Below are 20,858 nucleotides of genomic sequence, written 5' to 3'. Positions count from 1 at the left end.
ATTCTCTATTGAGTGCATGGCAGTTAAATTGAGGAATAATTTGTGAATAATTTGAGGAATAATTTGTGAATAAATTGAGGAATAATTTGAGCTGAAGTAATTTGTTACACTCAAGATCAAGAGGACATTCACTCAGTAGATTTTTGTCCTGTTGTAGCCAAATTGGCAATTTTTTAGATCCCTTTAGCTCTGTTTAGGAGTGATCTGAACTCATCTTTACATCCTAACAAGTTACTCAACACTTGGTGAATGTTCGAATCAATTTTTTTTAAATGTGGCTGTATTTGGCACTAGGGTCTTTTTTTTTTTTTTTAAGCTTTATTTATTTATACAAGCACTGGAAGCGCGGGAGGGTGAGAGAATTCACCGAGCCAGAGCGGGGAGCAGAGCAGGCAGAAGGACCGAGGTACACTGCTGAGGGGAGCAGCGGGCGGCAGGAGAGGTCTGCGCGCCATGTGGGACCCTCCTCCGGTGGCCGGGAAGCAGCCGGGGATCGAACCGGCGCCGCAGAGGCCGCGGGCAGCTTCGCAACCCAGTGCTCAACTGCTGCGCCACCAGGGGAGGCCCAATTTCTTTCTTTCTTTTTTTAAAAGATTTATTTTTTTATTTATACACTAGCTGGGGTACAGGCCAGAGGTGCGGGAGGGTGAGAGGGTTTACCAGAGACAGAGTGGGGAGCAGAACAGGTAGACAGACCGAAAGCACTGCTGAGGGGAGCAGCGGGCGAGACAGGAGAGGTCTGCTGCGCCATGTGGGCATCTCCCTGGCCGGCCGGGAATTAAACCTGTGCTGCAGAGACTGCGGACAGCTTCACAGCGCTGTGCTTAACCAGCTGCGCCACCAGGGAGGCCCGCGGATCAATTTCTTAAAGACAAAAACCCTTTCTTAACATTTGTCTTTCTCTTATCTGCTCTGTGCATAGGTCCTCAATAAATATTGATAAAATGGTGGTTATCTTATATACTAAAGAAAAATGTAAGGAACTTACAAATATATTTTTATAAGTCACAAAAGTTATTCCTACTGGGTCTCCTGGACTCTTTCCAGCCAGAGGTCATCCTTTAGACATCTTTGTGTGCTTCTAGAATCCTGCAGTACAGAAACTCATCAATTTGGAGAAGTGGCCAGTCTATCTCCAGCCAGCATGTTATTTCAAGATATCAGTTGAAGGACTGTACTTTTTCCATGGCACATTAAACTTCTCACAGGAAGAATCCTTAGAAAATAATGTCAGGATTGCAGTGAATTTTTAAACTTTTGTAAAAATATTCATATGCACACAAAATTTAAATAGCATAGTGTTGATCTATGTGTCTGTAATCCAGCCTCAACAGTTAACAGAAGTCTGTGTTGCCTCAACTCTCCTGCTAACACACCTTCCACTCACTGAATTATTTGAAAACAAATACCATATAGGTCATTTCATTGACTGAGAGAAAAAAGAGCTCTGAAATAAATTTTTAGTATATGTGCTGCCAAAGCAAATACCAGAGCTCTGAAATAAAAGATTTAAATTTATCACACTTGAAGTTATTAGTAATTCCTAAATATAAACATTTAATCAGTATTTAAATTTCTCTCATTTTCTCACAGGTGTGTCTCTTTAAATGGTTTATTTGAATTAGGATTCAAACAAGGATTCACATGTTGTATTTGCTAAATGTTTTTAAGTTTTGTTGCTATACTTTGCTCTTTCTTTTTATCCCCTAACAACTTGTTAAAGAAACTGTTTTCTACCCCATAGAATTTCTACTTTCTGGATAGTATTCATTATTTTCTCATGGTTTAGTTTAACATATTCCTATGCCTATACACTAGTAGTTGAGACTTGCCTTCATCACCTCCCCCCCCCAAAAAAAAAAAAAACCTCTGAAATTTAGTTATAAATAGCTCATAGATGGTGGCAGCAAATATTCCCCTGAAGGGGCCTCCCTGGTGGCATAAAGGTTAAGATGCAACTTATGAAGCTATCCACAACCACTGCAGCATGAGTTTAATCCCTGGCCAGGGAGCTACCCACATGGCTCAGTAGACCTCTGCTGTCTCACCCGCTGCTACCCTCAGCAGTGTATTTCGGTAGCTCTGCCTGTTCTGCTCCCCACTCTGTCTCTGGTGAATCTTCTCACTCCCTGCACCTCTTGCTTATACCCCAGTTCTTGTAATCATAAATAAATAAATCTTTTTTTAAAAAAAGTATTCCCATTTAGAAGTGGCAAAATATCTAGTCTCTTTTTGTGATGTTAACATTGATCAACTTTAGGTGTTATCAGCCTAATCTGTCTACAAAGTTCCCTGCAGCCTTTTACATACTGATTTTAGTAGTCATTGTTGTTTGTCTATATCCAGTATTTACTAGAAGTATTTGGTTCTTTAATTCCTTCTGAATTTACTGACTGCATTTTTTCTATGAAGAAAGTATACAGAATCTCTTTAATCTATCTTTGCAACTATTAGATAAGTTTGAAAGTACTTAACATAAAGCTTAAAATACATGGATTGTGAATACCTTAAATATATTCCCTTAATTCTGCAGTGGAGCTCCTCCTAATTATGACTCCATCTAGAAGTTTGGGTTTTTTTTTTTTTTTTAAGATTTATTTATACAAGAACTGGGGTACAGGCCAGAGGCATGGGAGAGTGAGAGAATTCACCAGAGACAAAGTAGAAGCAGAACAGGCAGAGGACCAAAAACACTGCTGAGGGAGCAGCGGGCAAGTCAGGAGAGGTCTGCCGTGCCATGTGTGTATCTCTCTGGCCAGCCGGAAATCGAACCCACACTGCAGAGGCTGCATTCAGCTTCACAGCGCTGCGCTCAACCTGCTGTGCCACTGGGGAGGCTCTTAGAAGTTATAAGAGAAAAAAATTGTAGCTTTAGCTGTAAGTAATTAAACATTTTAACATGAAATACTGACACAAATGAAGTCAAATGACAAGCTGGGAAAAAAATTTGCAACTCATTTTATAGATGGTAGCCAACCACACTAATATGAAAAGAGATGCTAGAAATGAATGTGACAGAAATGCCAACAACACAATTATAAAATTGGCAAAACTTGTAAACACTTAATGGGAAAGGAAATACAAGTGATACTTAGACACATGGAAAGATGCCTCACCCTGCCCTTAATGAGAGAAATGCTCACAGTTCACTCCAAGATATAGTTTCCTTATTATGTTGGCAAAAATCCAGAAATTTGATACTCCATTGCATTATTGGAGTTATAAGGAAACTTCATTGTTTATAATAAAAACAGTATAAGTATAAGGAAATTACACTGTTGAGCGTGTAATTATTATTCCAATGGCTAGTTGACAAGATAAATCTTGTTACTGAAAAACTTTATTTGAAGTTAGGGAAAAATGGTTGTATATATTTGCAAGCTTGAGCTTTACTGCAACCTTTATTGCACGTAGAAAGAGGCTGGGATTAAGTGTAACCTTGTTTCTTAATCATCTTTATAATTACAGGCATGTCTTTAACCTTAATTGTCATCTTTCCCTTTTGGTAAATGGTAGTAATACCTGTCTTGCCTAGGCTATTATAAAAGTTAAGAGCCCGGTTTTCCTTATTGTGGTAAATGATTAAACAAATGGTGGTACAGCCACACCATGGAATACTATTCAGTAGTAAAAAGAAAGTGACTCTTTGGTTTTCAATATCTTACTCAAAAATATAAGTGGGGAAAAATTGTTAGTTATTACTCCATCTTAGAATTGAATGGAATTTAGCTAAAAGTTTTATAAATTCCCCTCACTGAAAACTTCCTGAAATAGGGCCTCCCTGGTGGCGCAGAGGTTGAGCGCTGGGTTGCAAAGCTGCCCGAGGCCTCCGCGGCGCCGGTTCGATCCCCGGCTCCTCCCCGGCCACCAGAGGAGGGTCCCGCATGGCGCGCAGACCTCTCCTGCCACCCGCTGCTCCCCTCAGCAGTGTACTTCGGTCCTTCTGCCTGCTCTGCTCCCTGCTCTGGCTCTGGTGAATTCTCTCACCCTCCCGCGCTTCTGACTGTACCCAGTGCTTTCATAAATAAATAAAAATAAATCTTTAAAATAAAAAATCTATACCTGATGCTTACATAATGTTATAAAATAACTTTAAAAAAAAAGAAAAAAAAAAGAAAACTTCCTGAAATATCTTTAAGTTAGGAGATTAAGAAATATCTCAAAACTATAACTACTTGACTTTTTCTTTGCCAGAATTCAAGAAGAAAAGCAGAATCCCTGTGTGTTATGAGTCTCACACACTAAATGACTCTTTTTATGAAATTCTAATCTAGCACTTAATACCTGGCGGGGCATGATGTTGGTTAGAACACGAGTGTTGCTGTCAAACACACACTAGAGTTCTGCTCTGTGACTTCGGGTAAGTGATTTAGCCCAAGCCTCCTCAGCTTCTACCTCTTTAAAATGAGTCTGACCTCCCACTTGACAAAAGATGGTATGAGATCCCACAAGCTGGGCTGCCTCCTGAGAGTTTCCATACTCTTCTGTTCACCCAACACCTAGCAACCTAGCACCTCAGTACCCAGCAGTTTGCTATCTTGATATACACCAAGAAGGAAACTCACTTGACCCTATCAGTTGGGGGGAAAATGTATCAAAATTTTTGTTTTTTATAATTTAGCTTCTTCTTCTTTTTTTTAATAGAGGCATGTTTTCTTTCTTTCTTTCTTTCTTTCTTTCTTTCTTTCTTTCTTTCTTTCTTTCTTTCTTTCTTTCTTTCTTTCTTTCTTTCTTTCTTTCTTTCTTTCTTTCTTTCTTTCTTTCTTTCTTTCTTTCTTTCTTTCTTTCTTTCTTTCTCTTTCTTTCTTTCTTTTCTTTCTTTCTTTTCTTTCTTTCTCATGCACTGGGTACAGTCAGAAGCGCGGGAGGGTGAGAGAATTCACCAGAGCCAGAGCGGGGAGCAGAGCAGGCAGAAGGACCGAAGTACACTGCTGAGGGGAGCAGCGGGCGGCAGGAGAGGTCTGCGCACCATGCGGGACCCTCCTCCGGTGGCCGGGGAGCAGCCGGGGATCGAACCGGCGTCGCAGAGGCCGCGGGCAGCTTCGCAACCCAGCGCTCAACCGCTGCGCCACCGGGGAGGCCCTATAATTTAGCTTCTTAATACATTAAGCTATTTAGGCTACTAAATAACACCTTTAAATCAAATCTCGGCACTCGTGGTTAACAAGTACAGACTGTAGCTAGCACTTCATATATTTCCAGCATTTTTCTTAGTGCTTTTATATGTGCTAATTCATTTAAACCTCACAACACCCTCTGAGATGAAAGAGTACTATTATAACCCCATTTCATAGATGAGGCAATTGAGGCCTGTCATTAACTGATCACTTTCTATTCCCTCCCAGTCCACTATTCTACTTTGTGCATTTGACTATTCTAGTTACCTCATGAGTGAAATTATACCTTATTTGTCTTCGTCCTTGGCCTGTTTCACTTAGCATAATGACTTAACATTCATCCATATTAACATCATTTTAAAGCTAGAAAAGACCTGTTTGAGCCTTATGTGAGCCAGTAAGTCATTCTCTAGAATGTTATGAAGTCTTACATTTGGAGGTTCTTTATTTTTATTTTCTTAAGAAGGTTAGAATTGAAGATACATTAAATGTGTGTATATATTTATCAAAATACCAGCTCTATGAATGAACCTGTCCTAAAAAGGGGAAGCAGTTGGCCTGATACTGGTCCACAAACAGCCCATGGTCTTTGCAAGCAGGGACCAGGACAAAGTTCCTGGGCAGAGGAGCAAATGGGGTTCTCTGTGGTCAGAAATCAGGCAGGTGATTTTTTGTGGAAAGACTTGAAACCGTAGATGAGGAGACATAGTTTTTGAAGGTGAATCTAGAAGAAAATTCATTTTGAGTATTATTTTTTTAAACAAGTAGTCCATGTTAATTTAGAAAACATTGTGGTCTACGATTATGATTCTGAAGCAAAAATAATACACTATTATTGAGAGTTTTTTTGTACCATGGAGTTAACATTAAATGTTTTTAAAGCAGCTAAGTTTATTTTTTAAAGATTTATTTATTTATGCATACAAGTATTGGGGTACAGGCCAGAGGTGTGGGGAGTGAGAGGATTCACCAGAGACAGAGTGGGGAACAGAATAGGCAGATCGGCTGAAGTACACTGCTGAGGGGAGCAGCAGTCGAGTCAGGAGGTGTCTGCTGAGCCATGTGGGTAGCTCCCTGGCCGGGGATTGAACTCGTGTGGCAGTGGCTGCAGATAGCCTCATAAGTTGCATCTTAACCCCTTGCACCACCAGAGAGGCCCTAAGTTTATTTTTTTAAAAGATCATTATAAAAGGCATTAGGATGAGCACCTTTCTGTTTTTAAAGTCCAATAAGCCCTTCTAAAGAACTTCACCTGATCCCTTCCTGCTCCATCCACGTTGCTGCAAATTACATGAGTTTATCTTTTTTGATTGCTGAGTAATAGTCCATTGTGTATATGTACCACATCTTCTTGAACCAATCATCTATTTTTGGGCATTTGGGTTGTTTCCATAGCTTAGCTATTGTAAATAGTGCTGCTGTAAACATAGGGGTGAAGTGCCCTTTTGAATGATTCTGTGTCCTTTGGGTAAATACCTAGGAGTGGAATTGCTGTATCATATGGAAGCTCCATCTTTAGCAGGTTGAGGAATCTCCACACAGCTTTCCATAGTGGTTGGACCAGTTTGCACTCCCACCAGCAGTGTAGGAGAGCTCAGCAAAATAAGCCAGAAAGGAAAAGAAAAATACCGGATGGTCTCACTCATAGGAAGAATTTAGAAAACCTAAATAAGGGACCAGGAAAAAGACTAATTATAATAAAGTAAAAATCAAAATCAACAAGCAACTATAAACCAGAGACACACTATGGGGCAGGGGTCGGGGAGGGGGATTAGGGTCAAAATAAGAGGGGTGGAAATTGTATGGGAAATATAACCAAGATGAAAATGTATACATTGTACAAAAATGAAAAATGATGTAAAAATTATATAAAATTAAAAAAAGTAGAAAAAAAAGGAACTTCATCTGAACTACAGTGAACTCATTGCTCCTTTGTTTAGTCTTTATAACCTGATCATTCACTTTACCTGTGATTCCTCCTTCTCGTTAATGTTCCTAGTTACTTGTGCTCTGTGTCCTGTACTATGTCTTGAGTATCCTGAGTATCTCTAGACTCTGTCCTATCTTGTCTTGCTCTGACTCTTAGTCATCATTCACCTGAAGTACAGTGATGGCTTTTACTGGCAGCCTTGCCTCCCAGCTTGTCCTGCTCTAACAGATTAATGCCAACATAATTTTACTAAAATATGTCTCTTCTGAAAATTCTTGCCTGATTTTCTCTTGTCTTTTCTCACCTTGACTGCGATGTCCTATGTTCTAATCTCTTGCCTGCCTGCCTGCATTTTTTTCTTCCATCACCACCTCCTCTTGAGGGACATTGAAGTATTTTATATATATAGCTAGTCTAGAAAAACCATTCTATCTCATTCACACAGTGGAGCTGGAGACTAAGGCAGAAGTCTACATGAAGCTTCTTTCACAACATTTGACCTTATTATCTGCTTTTTTCCTCTAATTTTTTTCACTATTTTTAGTTTTGGGCTATTAACCATGAGAATCTCCTCCCACTGATCCCCTTCAGCTCTCGATCACATTTTATCAACAGTTATTGCCTATATAGAGTTCTATAAAATAAGCAACCAGATTTAGGTGAGTAAAATTGCTGTTTCTGAATTCTGGGTTGAATTTTTTTGACATCTAGTTGGTCTAAATGCTGTTACAGTGAAGTGCTTTCCCAAAAATGCATGTCTCTTGCATGATGTATTTTATTTATTCTACATTGGAATCAGGACCAGGTACAATGGAGGCTATTGACAAATGTACCAAACAAAGAATTACTCACTGAAATAGCATAAAATGCAATTATATCTATTGTATAGTTTATATACTCCTGGTCAGATGTTCATGAGCAAAGATAAAGTCTCTACATGCTGGAATTCAACTGAGAGACTGTTGCTGGACTACAGATTACTTGAAGGCAGTGCTGCTATAAGTCATACCTCCTAAATGACCACCTCCTTCAAAATGTAAGTGCTTTTGTTTGTGCACAGACAGCCATGGAGATCTGCCAGTCTGATTGGCTATCAGAAACAACTTGCCTTTCTGATGCAAGTAGTTAGCTGTCAGCCTCCAGCTGTTAGCATCTTTAGGATTTGCCTCAGTCCAGGCCATGCCTATTTCATGCTGTTGTCTTTGATTTTAATACCCATCTTTTTCTTTCTTCCTGTTCCCTCTGTACCACCATAAATGGAGCTTTTTGAGAGTGGGGCCCTTACAAGTAAAGTGGTTTATAAGACAAAGATGCAAATCTTTCTGCTTCATATTTATGGTGTTAAATATTTTGTTCACTGATGTGATTCCTACGTCCATTTGGTGTCTCTTAAGCTGTTAGTGTGTTTGAAAAAGACTTCTTCTGGTGTGTCAGAAAGGACAACTCATCTGCACTGGGCACAACAGCCCCACTAACTGGTTTATGGCTCTAGCCCAATCACTTGACTCTTGCTATGGTCCACAGGGAGAGAGTCACACTGAGGTCTTTGCAGCATGGGCGTATCCTCAGAATTGTCTCAGTGCTCACTGCGTTGACTTCCAGCAGCTGACAGGTGATATCCTAGCAAGCATGCAGACTTCTTTCCATGGTAGAGGTGCTGTTTATCTCTGAAACACACAAGACTCACAGGTAGTTTCTATGGTAACAGGTACCTGAGCTTGCTTGCTCTCTTTTTTCCTTGTGATGCAGGTTTATGAAAGGGGTTCTTCATCTGTATGTTCTTTAGGGTCTATGATCTTATAACCGGTAGTATCTTTGATTAGCTAAAGCCTTTATTTGAATACTTTCCCCTTGTGAGTATTGTAGACCTCCTGTTAGAAGAATAAGCAGAAGCTAGTCAGACTAGCATGTGAGTTTTTAATCTATTAGTGAGGCTTCATGTCAACTAAAGGAGGAATTGTTGGATTCATTTGTTTAACAGTGACACCAAGAAAACTGATATTCTCTGTTAAGATCATTTATTTTTTTATTTTTTCAAAAGATTTATTTATTTATGCATACAAGAACTGGGGTATAGGCCATAGCCACGGGGCAGGGGGAGGCAGTGTGAGAGGATTCACCAGAGACAGAGTGGGGAACAGAACTAGCAGACTGACTAAAATACACTGCTGAGCCAGGGAGGCCCTGTTAAGATCATTTAGAGTACAATTTCTACACTGGCAAAATACAGTTCTCCTGCTCACCAGTGACTATGCAGTTGCTTCTCCTTTTCTTTCTCCTTCTTAAATAAACCTGTCTTTTTAAAATGTAAAAAAAAAAATCATGACATTTCATTTTACTTTTAATTTTTATTATGTAAAATTTTCAAGCAAAAGTAGACAAGGTTGTGTAATGAATAGCTTTATACTTACTACATAGATTCAAAATTAATGTTTTCCCATATTGGCACAGTGTAGTCTTTAACTAAAAGCTAGTCAGAGACATATTTAGAGGTGAGATTTTATTCTCAAAAGTGTTTTCCTTCCTTTTTTTTTTTTTTTTTTTTAAAGATTTATTTATTTATTTATACAAGCACTGGGTACAGTCAGAAGCGTGGGAGGGTGAGAGAATTCACCAGAGCCAGAGCGGGAAACAGAACAGGCAGACTGATGAAGTACACTGCTGAGAGGAGCAGCGGGTGGCAGGAGAGATCTGTCACGCCATGTGGGATTCTCACTGTCGGCTGGGGATCGAACCGGTGCTGCAGAGGCTGCGGGCAGATTCGCAGCCCAGCGCTCAACCGCTGCGCCACCAGGGGAGGCCCAAAAGTGTTTTCCTTCTTACCCATTTATGCTATCTTTAGAAAAAATAATGATTAATTCCTTCATGTCATTTAATACCTAAATCTATATTCAGATTTCCCCAGTTCTCCCATGATTTGTTCAAACCAGGACCTACTCAAGGGCCATACATTTACATTTGATGGTTAGGTTTTAATCTAGAAGAGTTCCTGCTACCTCCTTTCTTTTCCCCATGACACTGATTTATCAGAGATTGTCAGTTGTCATGTAAAATATTGTGCCTTTGGGACTTGTTTGATTGTTTTCTCCTTGTTTCCATTTAACTTGTTCCTCTAGCTCTCATATTCCCGGAAACTGGAAATTAGGTCTAAAGACTTGATTAAATTCAAGGAAAAAAATTTTAGCAGGAATGCTCTTTTATTCATGGGATATCACAACCAAGAGACAAAATATTTGGATTTTGAAGAAGGAAAGACATCTTGTTGGCTTGAAAATCGAGTCTTTACTGGTTTCCTAGAATAAACTTCTATGGAAAAATTCCTTTTTTTTTTTAAAGAAGGCTTTTTTTTTTTTATTAGTTTGAAGATTTAATGGGATTCTCCTTTCCCCTGAAACTGTTCCAGTTTGATTTCAAAAAGTAAAGGTCAAAGTAGCATTAAATTACTGAATCTCCTCTCATATGAACCAAATAAATAGTTGATAAAACAGTGTTTTGTGACTGATGAGCTCCAGTGGTCTGGGCTCTAGTGGTCCCTGACTACCAGGCTGTTCCTTCTGACCAGCTCTCTGGGGTGGGCAGTTAGCTTGACCCTCTCCTCTTCTGGAACCCCATGTTTATGACCAATTTTACTTTTCCTTAAAAAGATCATATTTCCACCCTTCATTTCCTTTGCTGTCTTTGAATATAGACCTTGTCACCTCATCACTGACTGTGAACTGCAGCAACTCCTGGTTCAGGTTTCCTGCCTCTGGTCTGTCCCCCCAAACCCCCCAACTCTTCTAGTAGGATGGTTCAGACTTCTGCGGGTGATCAGGACTTTCACCTAGGAGTCAGAGGACAAGGGTCAAAATCCAGCTCTCACGTCAACTATTTATTTATTTATTTTTAAAAGATTTATTTATTTATACAAGCACTGGGTACAGTCAGAAGCGTGGGAGGGTGAGAGAATTCACCAGAGCCAGAGCGGGGAGCAGAGCAGCAGACTGACAAAGTACACTGCTGAGGGGAGCAGTGGGCATGATAGGAGAGACCTGCGTGCCATGTGGGACCCTCGCCCGGCAGCCAGGCATCAAACTGGTGCTGCAGAGGCTGCAGGCAGCTTTGCAACCCAGCGCTCAACCGCTGTGCCACCCGGGAGGCCCTCTCACGTCAACTATTTAGTTGGCTGTTCTTAAGGATATCCTTAATGTTTTCCAGTAGAGTATCAGTTTCCCCATCTGCAAAATAGGGATGACAGTAGTTTGACTAATGCAGAGTGTGGCAAGGCTTAAAGAGGTCATGAACTAAATGTAAAATATAATTAAATTAATTTGATTACTTTAATTACTTTAATTACAAAATTCTCTAAAATAGAAGAGCATCTGGTTTCTGCCCAGCGCGTCTCAACCCACTCAGGCAATTCCCTTCCTTTTGTTGCTTTCCAATTGTATGTTTCATTTCACATAGTAACTCTCTTCCTTACCCTTCTAGAAAACCTCTTTTCCTTTCCTTCTATCCATCTTTAAGGCTTGGGTCAAACCTTAGTCTTCAATATAATCATACTTTTTCTACCAACTCATAATATTTTCTTTATGTAAACTATTGCCTTTATAGTTTAACTCCTAGTCATTCTTCAGATATTTTTACACTTAGCCCTCTTATTTCCTCAAATCTTACATTTCCTGAGTTCACGGTTTAATGTATTTGTGTCCAGCTCAGAAACTAGTACAGAATTGTTTTTGAAAACTTGATTATGTTACCCTTGAAACTGTTGTCTAGTAAGTTGACTGTACCACCCAGCTGGTTTCGTAAATAACTATGTTTTTCTAGAATATGGAAACAACTTTCTCTGGTGAGTTCTCCCTCTATTGTTTTTTACTGGAGCGCATTCATCCTTTCTGCTGTAAATAAAGTTAGCTCCAGCTTCTTTCCTTGTCCCTTGATCCACCCCCTCCTCCACCCCCCAACCTCAGTCTCTGTTCCAGGCCTCCTTTCTCATCAGGTGTGCAGATCTCACAGTAATCTTCAACTGTCACCCTCTGACTATGGCAAAGGTCTGTGGTAAGGAGTTATATTGCCCACTGTTTGACCTTGCTAAAATTCAAATTAGGGCCAGTCGTGGATCTATATTCAACTCTCATCTTCTCTCACCCCTCAAAGCCTATGCTCCCAGCCCTAATGTTTATCAGAGTCACTGGCATTATTAAAAGACATGCCTGAGTTCACTCCCCACCCCCTTCTTGTGAGTCAGGCATTTTCAGGGTAAACTGGGAAGTGAAGTTTTCCAAAACTCTCTGATTGGCCATATTTGGGAATCACTGTTCTAAAATATAATCCCTTATCCCTTAATCATTTGTCACTAATGATGGCTTGAACAGCCTGCTGGTAGTAACTTGTTGGATGGGATCACACATATTTCCTTAACATCCATCTGTATGAAATCTCATGGCATAAATGAATGTAGGATGATAAGGAATGAGCCTATTAAAGGCTTTTGAAGAAAATGGATAGCTTATCAGATTGTTGTGCTCTTTCTTTAGAACTCCTGTGAACCAGACCTTGTTATCACCATGTGTTTTGTAATTTCCATTTTCAGTTTAACAGCTGGATTGTGAAAGATATAAAAAATTATCCAATTAAAAAACTAAATGTGGCAAGTGTGAATATTTTTTTAAAATAAAATGACTCCTTGCATACCCTCTTTGTTTACTTTTATTTTGTTTACTTTCCTCAGATAGCCTCTAAAACTCTAGTTTTTGGTCTACCAGAAAACTTCAGAGTAGTAAACAGAGACCAGAATCTTCGTTCTTGTGGTGGGTAACTTTGAAAGTTAATAATGTATATGATTGGCAACCTTCAGTTGAATCCATGAACAAATCAGACTAGTTTAAAATGGAAACAGTATGGGAAACTGCTGGTCACTGCCATTCACATCTCAAAAGTTGACCGGGGAGTGAGGGAGGGTGGCAACTCTGCTATAATTTATCATCAATTTCCAACCCTCCTCCCCCACCCCAGAGTAGTACAAGACAGAAACCTAGGAGTTAGGTTAAATTTCTCAGAAACCATCTTCTTACCTGTGAAGACCCTGAAACGCAGGTCATATTCCACACAAAACTTGAATGTGAACCTGAATCTCTGGACTTTTTTCTTCTTTTGCTCTCTGGTCTCTGATTTATTACAAAGGATATTATTAAGGAACAGCCAACTGTAAGGGATGCATGGGGCAAGGAGCTTCCATCTCTTCTCTGGATCTCTTTTAATTCATTCCTTTTACTTTACCATTAGTCTACTTTGACCATTGCATGTGGTTCTCTATGAGCCAATGAAGGTATTGTGTCTGGGTGGAAATATTGCCTGTGGTTTCATTCTCACATTTCAATATTTTATAAAAAAGCTACAATGAGCAATACTGTTGTAATTGGAAAAAAGTTGTAGTCCAAAAAAATAACCTCACATGGGAAAACTTGTCTCTTGCTAGTGAAGTGTTCATAACACAGTCAATGGAGAGGATAGGAATATCTTACCAGTATTGTACTTGCTGAATGAAACATGTATATTAATGCTTTTTTGAGGGCAACCAGTACATTTATTTCAATAGGCTTGACTATATATTATTTTTCAGCTTTATTGGGATATAATTGCCATAGAACATTGTATTGGTGTGATACACTTATGTATTGAAATTACCACCTTAATTACCACCTAAGAATTAGCTAACACCTCTATCCCATAACATAATAACCATTTCTTTTTGTGATGAGAACATTTAAGATCTGTTCACTTAGCAACTTTCAAGTATATAATGCAGAATTGTTAACTATATTCACAAAGCTGTGCATTAAATCTCCAGAACATATTTCTCTTCTAATTAGAAATTTTATCTCTTTAACCAACATCTCCCTAGTTCTCCAACCCCACCCCCTAGTAACCATCATTCTGCTCTCCATTTTCACAAGTTGGCTTTCTTGGATTCCACATATAAGTGAGATCATACAGTGTTTGTCTCTCTCTGCCTGACTTCTTTCACTTAGCATAATGCCCTCATGGTCCATCTGTGTCTTAGCTCTGTTTTAATTGCTTAAAAACAACGTGGGGATTTATTTCTGCCAAGGATGATGGGAATGAAAATTTCCAAATAACCAAACTTTTACTTTCTTTGCAATGTATTGGATCTTTCTTGCTGACAGAAGAGGTTCATGGGGTGCATTAAAGCTGTGCAGCAGCTCTGCCTGTTGCAGCAGACATGTGAACAGCTTCTGAAGTCATCTTAGTTTCCGACATTGTGTCAGTCTGTGAATGTTTGGGTTCATGCTTATTTGGCCAAGTTTTACAAATAGCAGCACTGTCTTACATGCAAAAAGCTGTGAGTGTTGGAAGTGCTAACAAGAGTGTATGTTAATGACGGCAATGACAGCAGCAATAGGGATTTTCTCCCCCCTTTTAATATTTAAATTTTTCCAACCAGAGGTAGAAAGCAAAGAGTTTTAATACCATACTTGGTTGCAGAATATCACTTAGGGAGATTTCTGAAGGAGTTTGCAGCATTGCAGCAAGCAGACTGTATCTTTCCTATCCTTCTCCAGACTCTGGAGGAGGTAACCTCAGGTTCTTGAATTTTTTTTAGAAAAAAAGCAAAACACCAGCATTTGTATGAACCCCTCAATTAAAAAAATGCTTTTATTAATGATTGTCTCAAATATACAAGAAGAAATATAAAGAATTAGATGAATCAATATATAAGTTTTAACAAATCTTAATATTTCATTATAATTGTTTTCAAAAATACAAATTAAACTTCAGTTATCTCTTTCTGAGCCTCCCTCTACAGAGTTAACCATTATCTTGAATTTGATTTCTCACACTCATGCCTGTTTTTACTCTTTTACTTTATGTGTGTGTCCACAAACAGCATGTAGCATTGGTTCTACTTCATTAAAATGGATCATACTGTACATATATGCTTCTGATATTGGCTTTTTTCATTGGACATTGTTTCTGAAGTTCATAAATGCAGCTCAGATTTACTCATTTTCACTGCTGGGTTATATTTTATTGTGTGGCTGTAGCTAGACTGTGTAATCACTCTTCTGATTCATATTTAAATTCCTAATATTTACAATTACCAATATTGCTGCAATGAGAATTTTTAATCGCATTATTTTTATTGAGATAACAGGCTTACAAAATTGTATGTAGCTTGGGGATATAGGTTCACACCTCTTCAGGTGTATATTACCACACCATGATCACCCCTAAAGTACCCATAATCCTCCACCATATTCCATGGGCCCCTCACATTCACACTCCCCTCTCCTAAGCCTCCCCTGCAAGGAGATTTCTTAGGTTCTCTTGGCCATATGGGTTTCTTTGGAGTTCCTTCTTTAAAATCTATTTTAAGAAAGTAAATCACAGGGTAAAGACTGACATATTAATTGGATAAAATGGAAGATCTAGGTTTAATTCTGGCTCTGTGCATCACATACAGAATACTCTGTGGAAATTCCAAAGCCTTAAGCCCCCAAGGTTGGGAGAAATTAGCACACATTACAGTGGTACCAGGAGGCACAATGCAATAAGTGCTACATGCTAGTAGTTCTGATGTAAGAGAGTCTGGGCTAGTGACTCAGAACTTTCTCCACTAATCAGGGTGAGATTTGTTACCCCCTCAAGCTGATATAATTCCACTCAAGAGGCCTGATGCCTTTTTAGGTCTTGTTCTCAGTGTCTTATTCTCTCTTAATTCTAAAACCAGCAGGCAGACCATGTTCTCTCTTTTCTATTCCTTAGAATGGATGCTTGCTCAATGTTCTGAGTCTTCTTCCACTGACTTTTAATGCTGTTCCCAAAGAAGATGCATCAGGTGTGAAATTTGGGTTTCTGCAGAGTGCTGATCACCAAACACTCTAAACAGTGCTAGTTCCTCTTACCTCAAATTCAAAAGGAACTCCATTAGAATTTTCCTTTCACAGGGAATCTCCCAAAGTTTCCTTTTACCCCTCTACTGCCCCCTTTATCCTCAAAAAAATAGGGCTATATGTGTCCTTAAATGTATAATGTTTCAGTAGGAGCATTTTGAAGCTGTGATGAATCTGTTGTAGTAACACAAGTATGGAATACTTCAAAATAAGGGCACTTCAAGCTTGGTTCCTAGGCCAAGAAAATTAGCAATTTCTGGCATCTTGTTAGGAAAGCAAATTTTCAGGCCCACTACTAAATCAGAAGCTCTGGGTGTCTAGTACTTTGTGATTTAACAACCTTCTTCTAGGGGTGCTTAAGTAGGTGCTTGAGGTCATATCGTGGGCTGCTGCACTGTCATTCCTGGGATGGTTGTCCAGCAGTGTTGTTTATTGTCATCGCTTAATCATTAATGACATGAGAAAGGTATACTTTAGAATTGACAATGTGTAGTGGTGTTATTGGCAAACCTTTAAGTATCAGAGGCTGCTTTTATTTTCTTTGTTGGTAATGACCAACAGTAGGAAACAGAATGCCGTAAATCCTCGTTTCCAGGGTTACCTTCTTACTGCTGATAACAGGCAGGAAATTAAAACAATCTGTGATAGTGTTTTGTTCTTATTAACCACAGACAGTAGTTTGCAGATATGCTGGAGCAAAACATAAATAAATATAGCAGGGGAATTACATTATTGAGGAAAAATGATTTCTCTAGGTCAAGTTTATAGTCTGGGTTCATTTTTTTATTTTATTTTTATTTTTTAAAAGATTTATTTATTTATGCATACAAGAGCTGGGGTACAGGCCAGAGGTGTGGGGTGTGTGTGTGAGAGGATTCACCAGAGACAGAGTGGGGAACAGAACAGGCAGAAACACACGACTGAAACACACTGCTGGGGGGAGCAGTGGGCGAGTTAGGAGAGGTCTGCTGCGCCATGTGGGTTGCTCCCTGGCCGGCTGGGGATCGAACTTGTGCTGCTGGGGATCGAACTTGTGCTGCAGAGGTTGTGGACAACTACATAGATTGCGTCTTAACCCCTTGCGCCACCAGGGAGGCCCTGGGTTCATTTTTAAAAAAGATTTTATTCATTTTTGTAGAAGAATTGGGGGATAGGCCAAAGGTGAAGGGGGTGAAAGGATTCACCAGAGACAGAGTGAGGAGCAGAGCAGGTGGATTTACTGAAATACACTGCTTAGGGGAGTAGTGGGCGAGACCAGAGAGATCTACTGCCTTAAGTATGGGTTAGCTCCCTGACTGGGAGTTGAACTCAGGCCACAGCAGTGATAGCAGTGATAATCCCTAGGCCACCAAGGAGGACCTAGACTGGTTCATTTTAATGAAATGGAATATAGGCAACATATTAGCGTTCCAGTACCACAAGATATTAAACTGTACAAGGTGACTATTTTTCTTTTTGGTTTAATTTTGAGACTGTAGAACATATACATGATTTCAAAGTCAAAACTACATAACAAGTTAGATATCTCACTTCCGTCCATATCCCTCTTCTATTTTTAGTCCTTCATAGGTAATCATTTTTAGTAGCCTTTTGATTTAGCCTCCTAGTGTTTCTTTTTCAAGAGAATCATAAATATGTATGTATATATTTCTTATCTCCCCAATCTACTTTCTTTACACAAATGGTTACAAACAATACTGTAACTTTATAAAGTTGACTCTATTAAGGTGTAACTTCAATTTTTAAAAATTCACTACCATTATCTGTACAATCTGAGTTTTGAAAACTGTATGTAGTTGTAGAGACGACAGCACCAGGAAAGTATCTATCATTGCCATCACCCGAAAAGGTTTCTTTCTTTTTTTTTCTTTTTGTGGGACCCTTGCCAGTGGCCGGGGAACGAGCCGGCGCTGTAGAGGCCGCGGGCAGCCTCACAGCCCAGCGCTCAACTGCTGCGCCACCAGGGGAAGCCCCCCAAAAAGGTTTCTTTCTACCCTTCTACAGTCAATCCTCTCTCCTATCTCTCTGGTCCCTGGAAATCTCCCTATCTGTTTTCTATCACTATATTTGCTTTTTTCTAGAATCTCATACATAGTTAGGGGTGTGTGTGCATGCATGCATGTGTGTGTGTATTTTGTTTATGGAGGCTCAGCCATGTTGATACATGTATGAGTGGTTATTCCATTTTACTACTGAGTAGTGCTCCATTGTTTATACATCCCAGTTGATGGATTGGAATAATCCTGTTGATATGTGTATTTTGCTTTCTGTTTTCAAATTATTTTGAAATTACAGAATACTTCCAAGGAGCACAAGAATTTTCACATACCCTTTCTCCAGTCTTCCCAACTGTTAATATCTCATATGGATGTGGTACAGTTATTAATAATTAATACTGATACAATGCTATTAACTAAAACAGGTTTTATTTGGATTTAAATTTTTCCATTGCATTTAACTGGCATAATTTTTTGGTATTTAATCCTGACAGACCCTCAGGCTTCCCATATCTTTAAACCAGTACTTGTTTAGGTATTTTATTAGAATGTCCCTCAATTTGTCTGATGATTGGACTATAGTTAAAGATTCTTAGAAAGAATACCATAGAGTTTGCATCATATTATGTTAGGAGCTATGTAAAATCAGTATGTCTTATTACTGGTGAAGTTAACCTTGATCACTTGGTTAAGGCAGTGTCTGCCAGGTTTCTCCAACTGTAAAGTGATTTTTTTTTCTTTCTTCTCTGCAGTCTGTTTTTTTAAAAAAATATTGCTTTATAAATTGTTAAAATTCTGATGTACAAAAGTGAACCCATATGGACACAGAGCTTAGCGACTCTTCAATTTTAATTGTAATAGTTGCAACAACAGCTACCACTTTCTCCACCTGCATAATTATAAGTACATGTGGATTATCTCATTTAATCCTCAGATGCCCCTGTGAAGGAGGCACTTTACTTATGCCCACTTTACAGTAAAGAAGACTGAGGCAAAGACAGTCTTGCCTAAGGTCCAGCAGTTAGTAAGTGATGGAGTCAGAACCTAATTCAGCCTAAGTAAAAGGACAACTTTTATTTTAACACATGCCACATGGTTGTAATCAGAGCTTAGAACAGGGATGCACTCACTCCTTGCCAGAGAAAACAAATGAAAGCTTCCTACATTTGACGTTTCTCTCTTGTTCTTTCTTTATGAAATATTTTTGTTTGTTTTTACTTTCAGGAAGATATCTAGTATGACTTAAGATTTTAGTAAGCAATACAAGGCAATAAAATTACATTAAAATTTGGGAGACATCCAGAATTCTTTAGGGAGCATTTAGGATCTATCTTTAGACACCTTCTTTCAGACATATTCTTTCAGGAATATGATTGCAGGCTAGCACAGTATTTATAATAGAAAATTGATTTTAAAGGAGTATTTTCTTAAAAAAATGACACTGTGACTTACCTCCCACCCCCAGATTTTTTTCAGCCACTCCTAACAAGGGTGATATGTTTGTCTGTGTTTATCTAAACTCTATGTGTTCACTTTTGTTGACCACACTAATGACTTTTCTACTACACAGGCAAATTTGTCTCTGAATAGCCTGACTCAGAGCTTGATAACTGTGGTTAAATGATGACTCAATATCTATGAGACCCTATTCTAGTAGCAGCAGAAGCACTGAAGGTCAGGCCGTGTGGGTGGACATTTGTGCATCTTTCCCATGACTCACTTGGCAGCCTGCCCTCCTGAGGGAAATAGCTGGAGGTGGCTGAATGCTCTGTGCCTCTCCTGCCTTCCCTGTTCCATCACACTACGGTGATAGGGCAGCCCAACCCCCTAAATCACATTGCTCATGTCTTGAATGTATCTAGTCTGCCAACCTGTCCAGATATCAGTGTAATTTTTTAAAATAAACTTTGTTTGTTTCTAAATGTCTCTTGTATGCCTGGCTGGAGTTTACACATCAAACAAGACACTGCTCACCACCCAAAGCCTTCCTGGACAAGTCTTTGCATAGAAACCATAGAACTTCTTTCCTTGGGAAGAAGAAGGAAACTGTTTAAGTCTGATGCTTGCATACAATAACTGGAAAATATTATAAGAGTAGAAAGTTATTTGGGGGATAACTAAGATCATATTCGAGGGTATCTGGATCTGAATTCAGAAGTCAGAGAACTCTAAGGATTGGTCTTTTTCTTAGATATGGTTCTCTACACATCCATTATAGAGAATGATAAATCAAAGAAAATGAGAGAGGGGAAAGTGGCCATTTATGCCACCAGATGTAGCCATGCTTGTTTTGACAGGTTTTCACTCTTTTCCTCTCATGCTGGAAATATATCTGTAATCCTGAATTCTTAAATGCAATACTGTGTCATGAGGATTTTTATTTTATTGTGTAAAGAAAAAGACTTAATTTGATGGGAGAAAAATAGCTTGTTTTAAATTTGTATTTCCTTAATACTTTAGTTAGGATTAACAATCTTATGCTCATTATCAATTTGTGTTTACCTATATAAATTGTTAATTTTTCTATTTGATCTTTTTGTAAAATTGGAAGTGTCACTAAAGCAAGCCTGTGATTTCAGATGTCCTAAATGATGCTATATTTGATGAAGATCATGATGAGATGGTGATAGTGAAGGACATAGATATGTTTTCCATGTGTGAGCATCATCTAGTTCCATTTACTGGAAAGGTAAGGCTATTATTTCCTAACAATTTCAAAAAGCATAATGACAACTTTTAAACTGGGATAATTATATTTAAAGCAGTCACCTGTTAAACCCCCAAATCCCAGACATTTAGAATTATACATAAAATATTTATTCTTTATCAATCTGACCAATCTAAATGCTTGAACAAACAGAAAGTGGCAGAAGCCCCTCAGAGCAAGAGTCTCATAAATGCCATATTACTAGGTTAA

General features: G+C 38.9%; 1 protein-coding gene across 1 annotated transcript in view; it reads left to right on the top strand.

The window, feature by feature from the left end:
- Positions 1–20,858, top strand: part of GCH1 (GTP cyclohydrolase 1) — a gene marked incomplete at both ends in the record, with an annotated part of 44,300 nt that overhangs the window by 9,922 nt on the left and 13,520 nt on the right. Inside the window, one exon of the mRNA XM_084241181.1 lies at positions 20,521–20,630. Within this exon, the coding sequence (XP_084097307.1) occupies positions 20,521–20,630 (110 nt within the window). The remainder of the gene's footprint in view (positions 1–20,520; positions 20,631–20,858) is intronic.

This window comes from Talpa europaea, assembly GCF_964194135.1.
Source record: "Talpa europaea genome assembly, chromosome: 8".
Taxonomy (NCBI): Eukaryota; Metazoa; Chordata; class Mammalia; order Eulipotyphla; family Talpidae; genus Talpa; species Talpa europaea.
The sequence above is the reverse complement of the archived record's forward strand: the minus strand, read 5'-3'. Positions and strand labels throughout refer to the sequence as shown.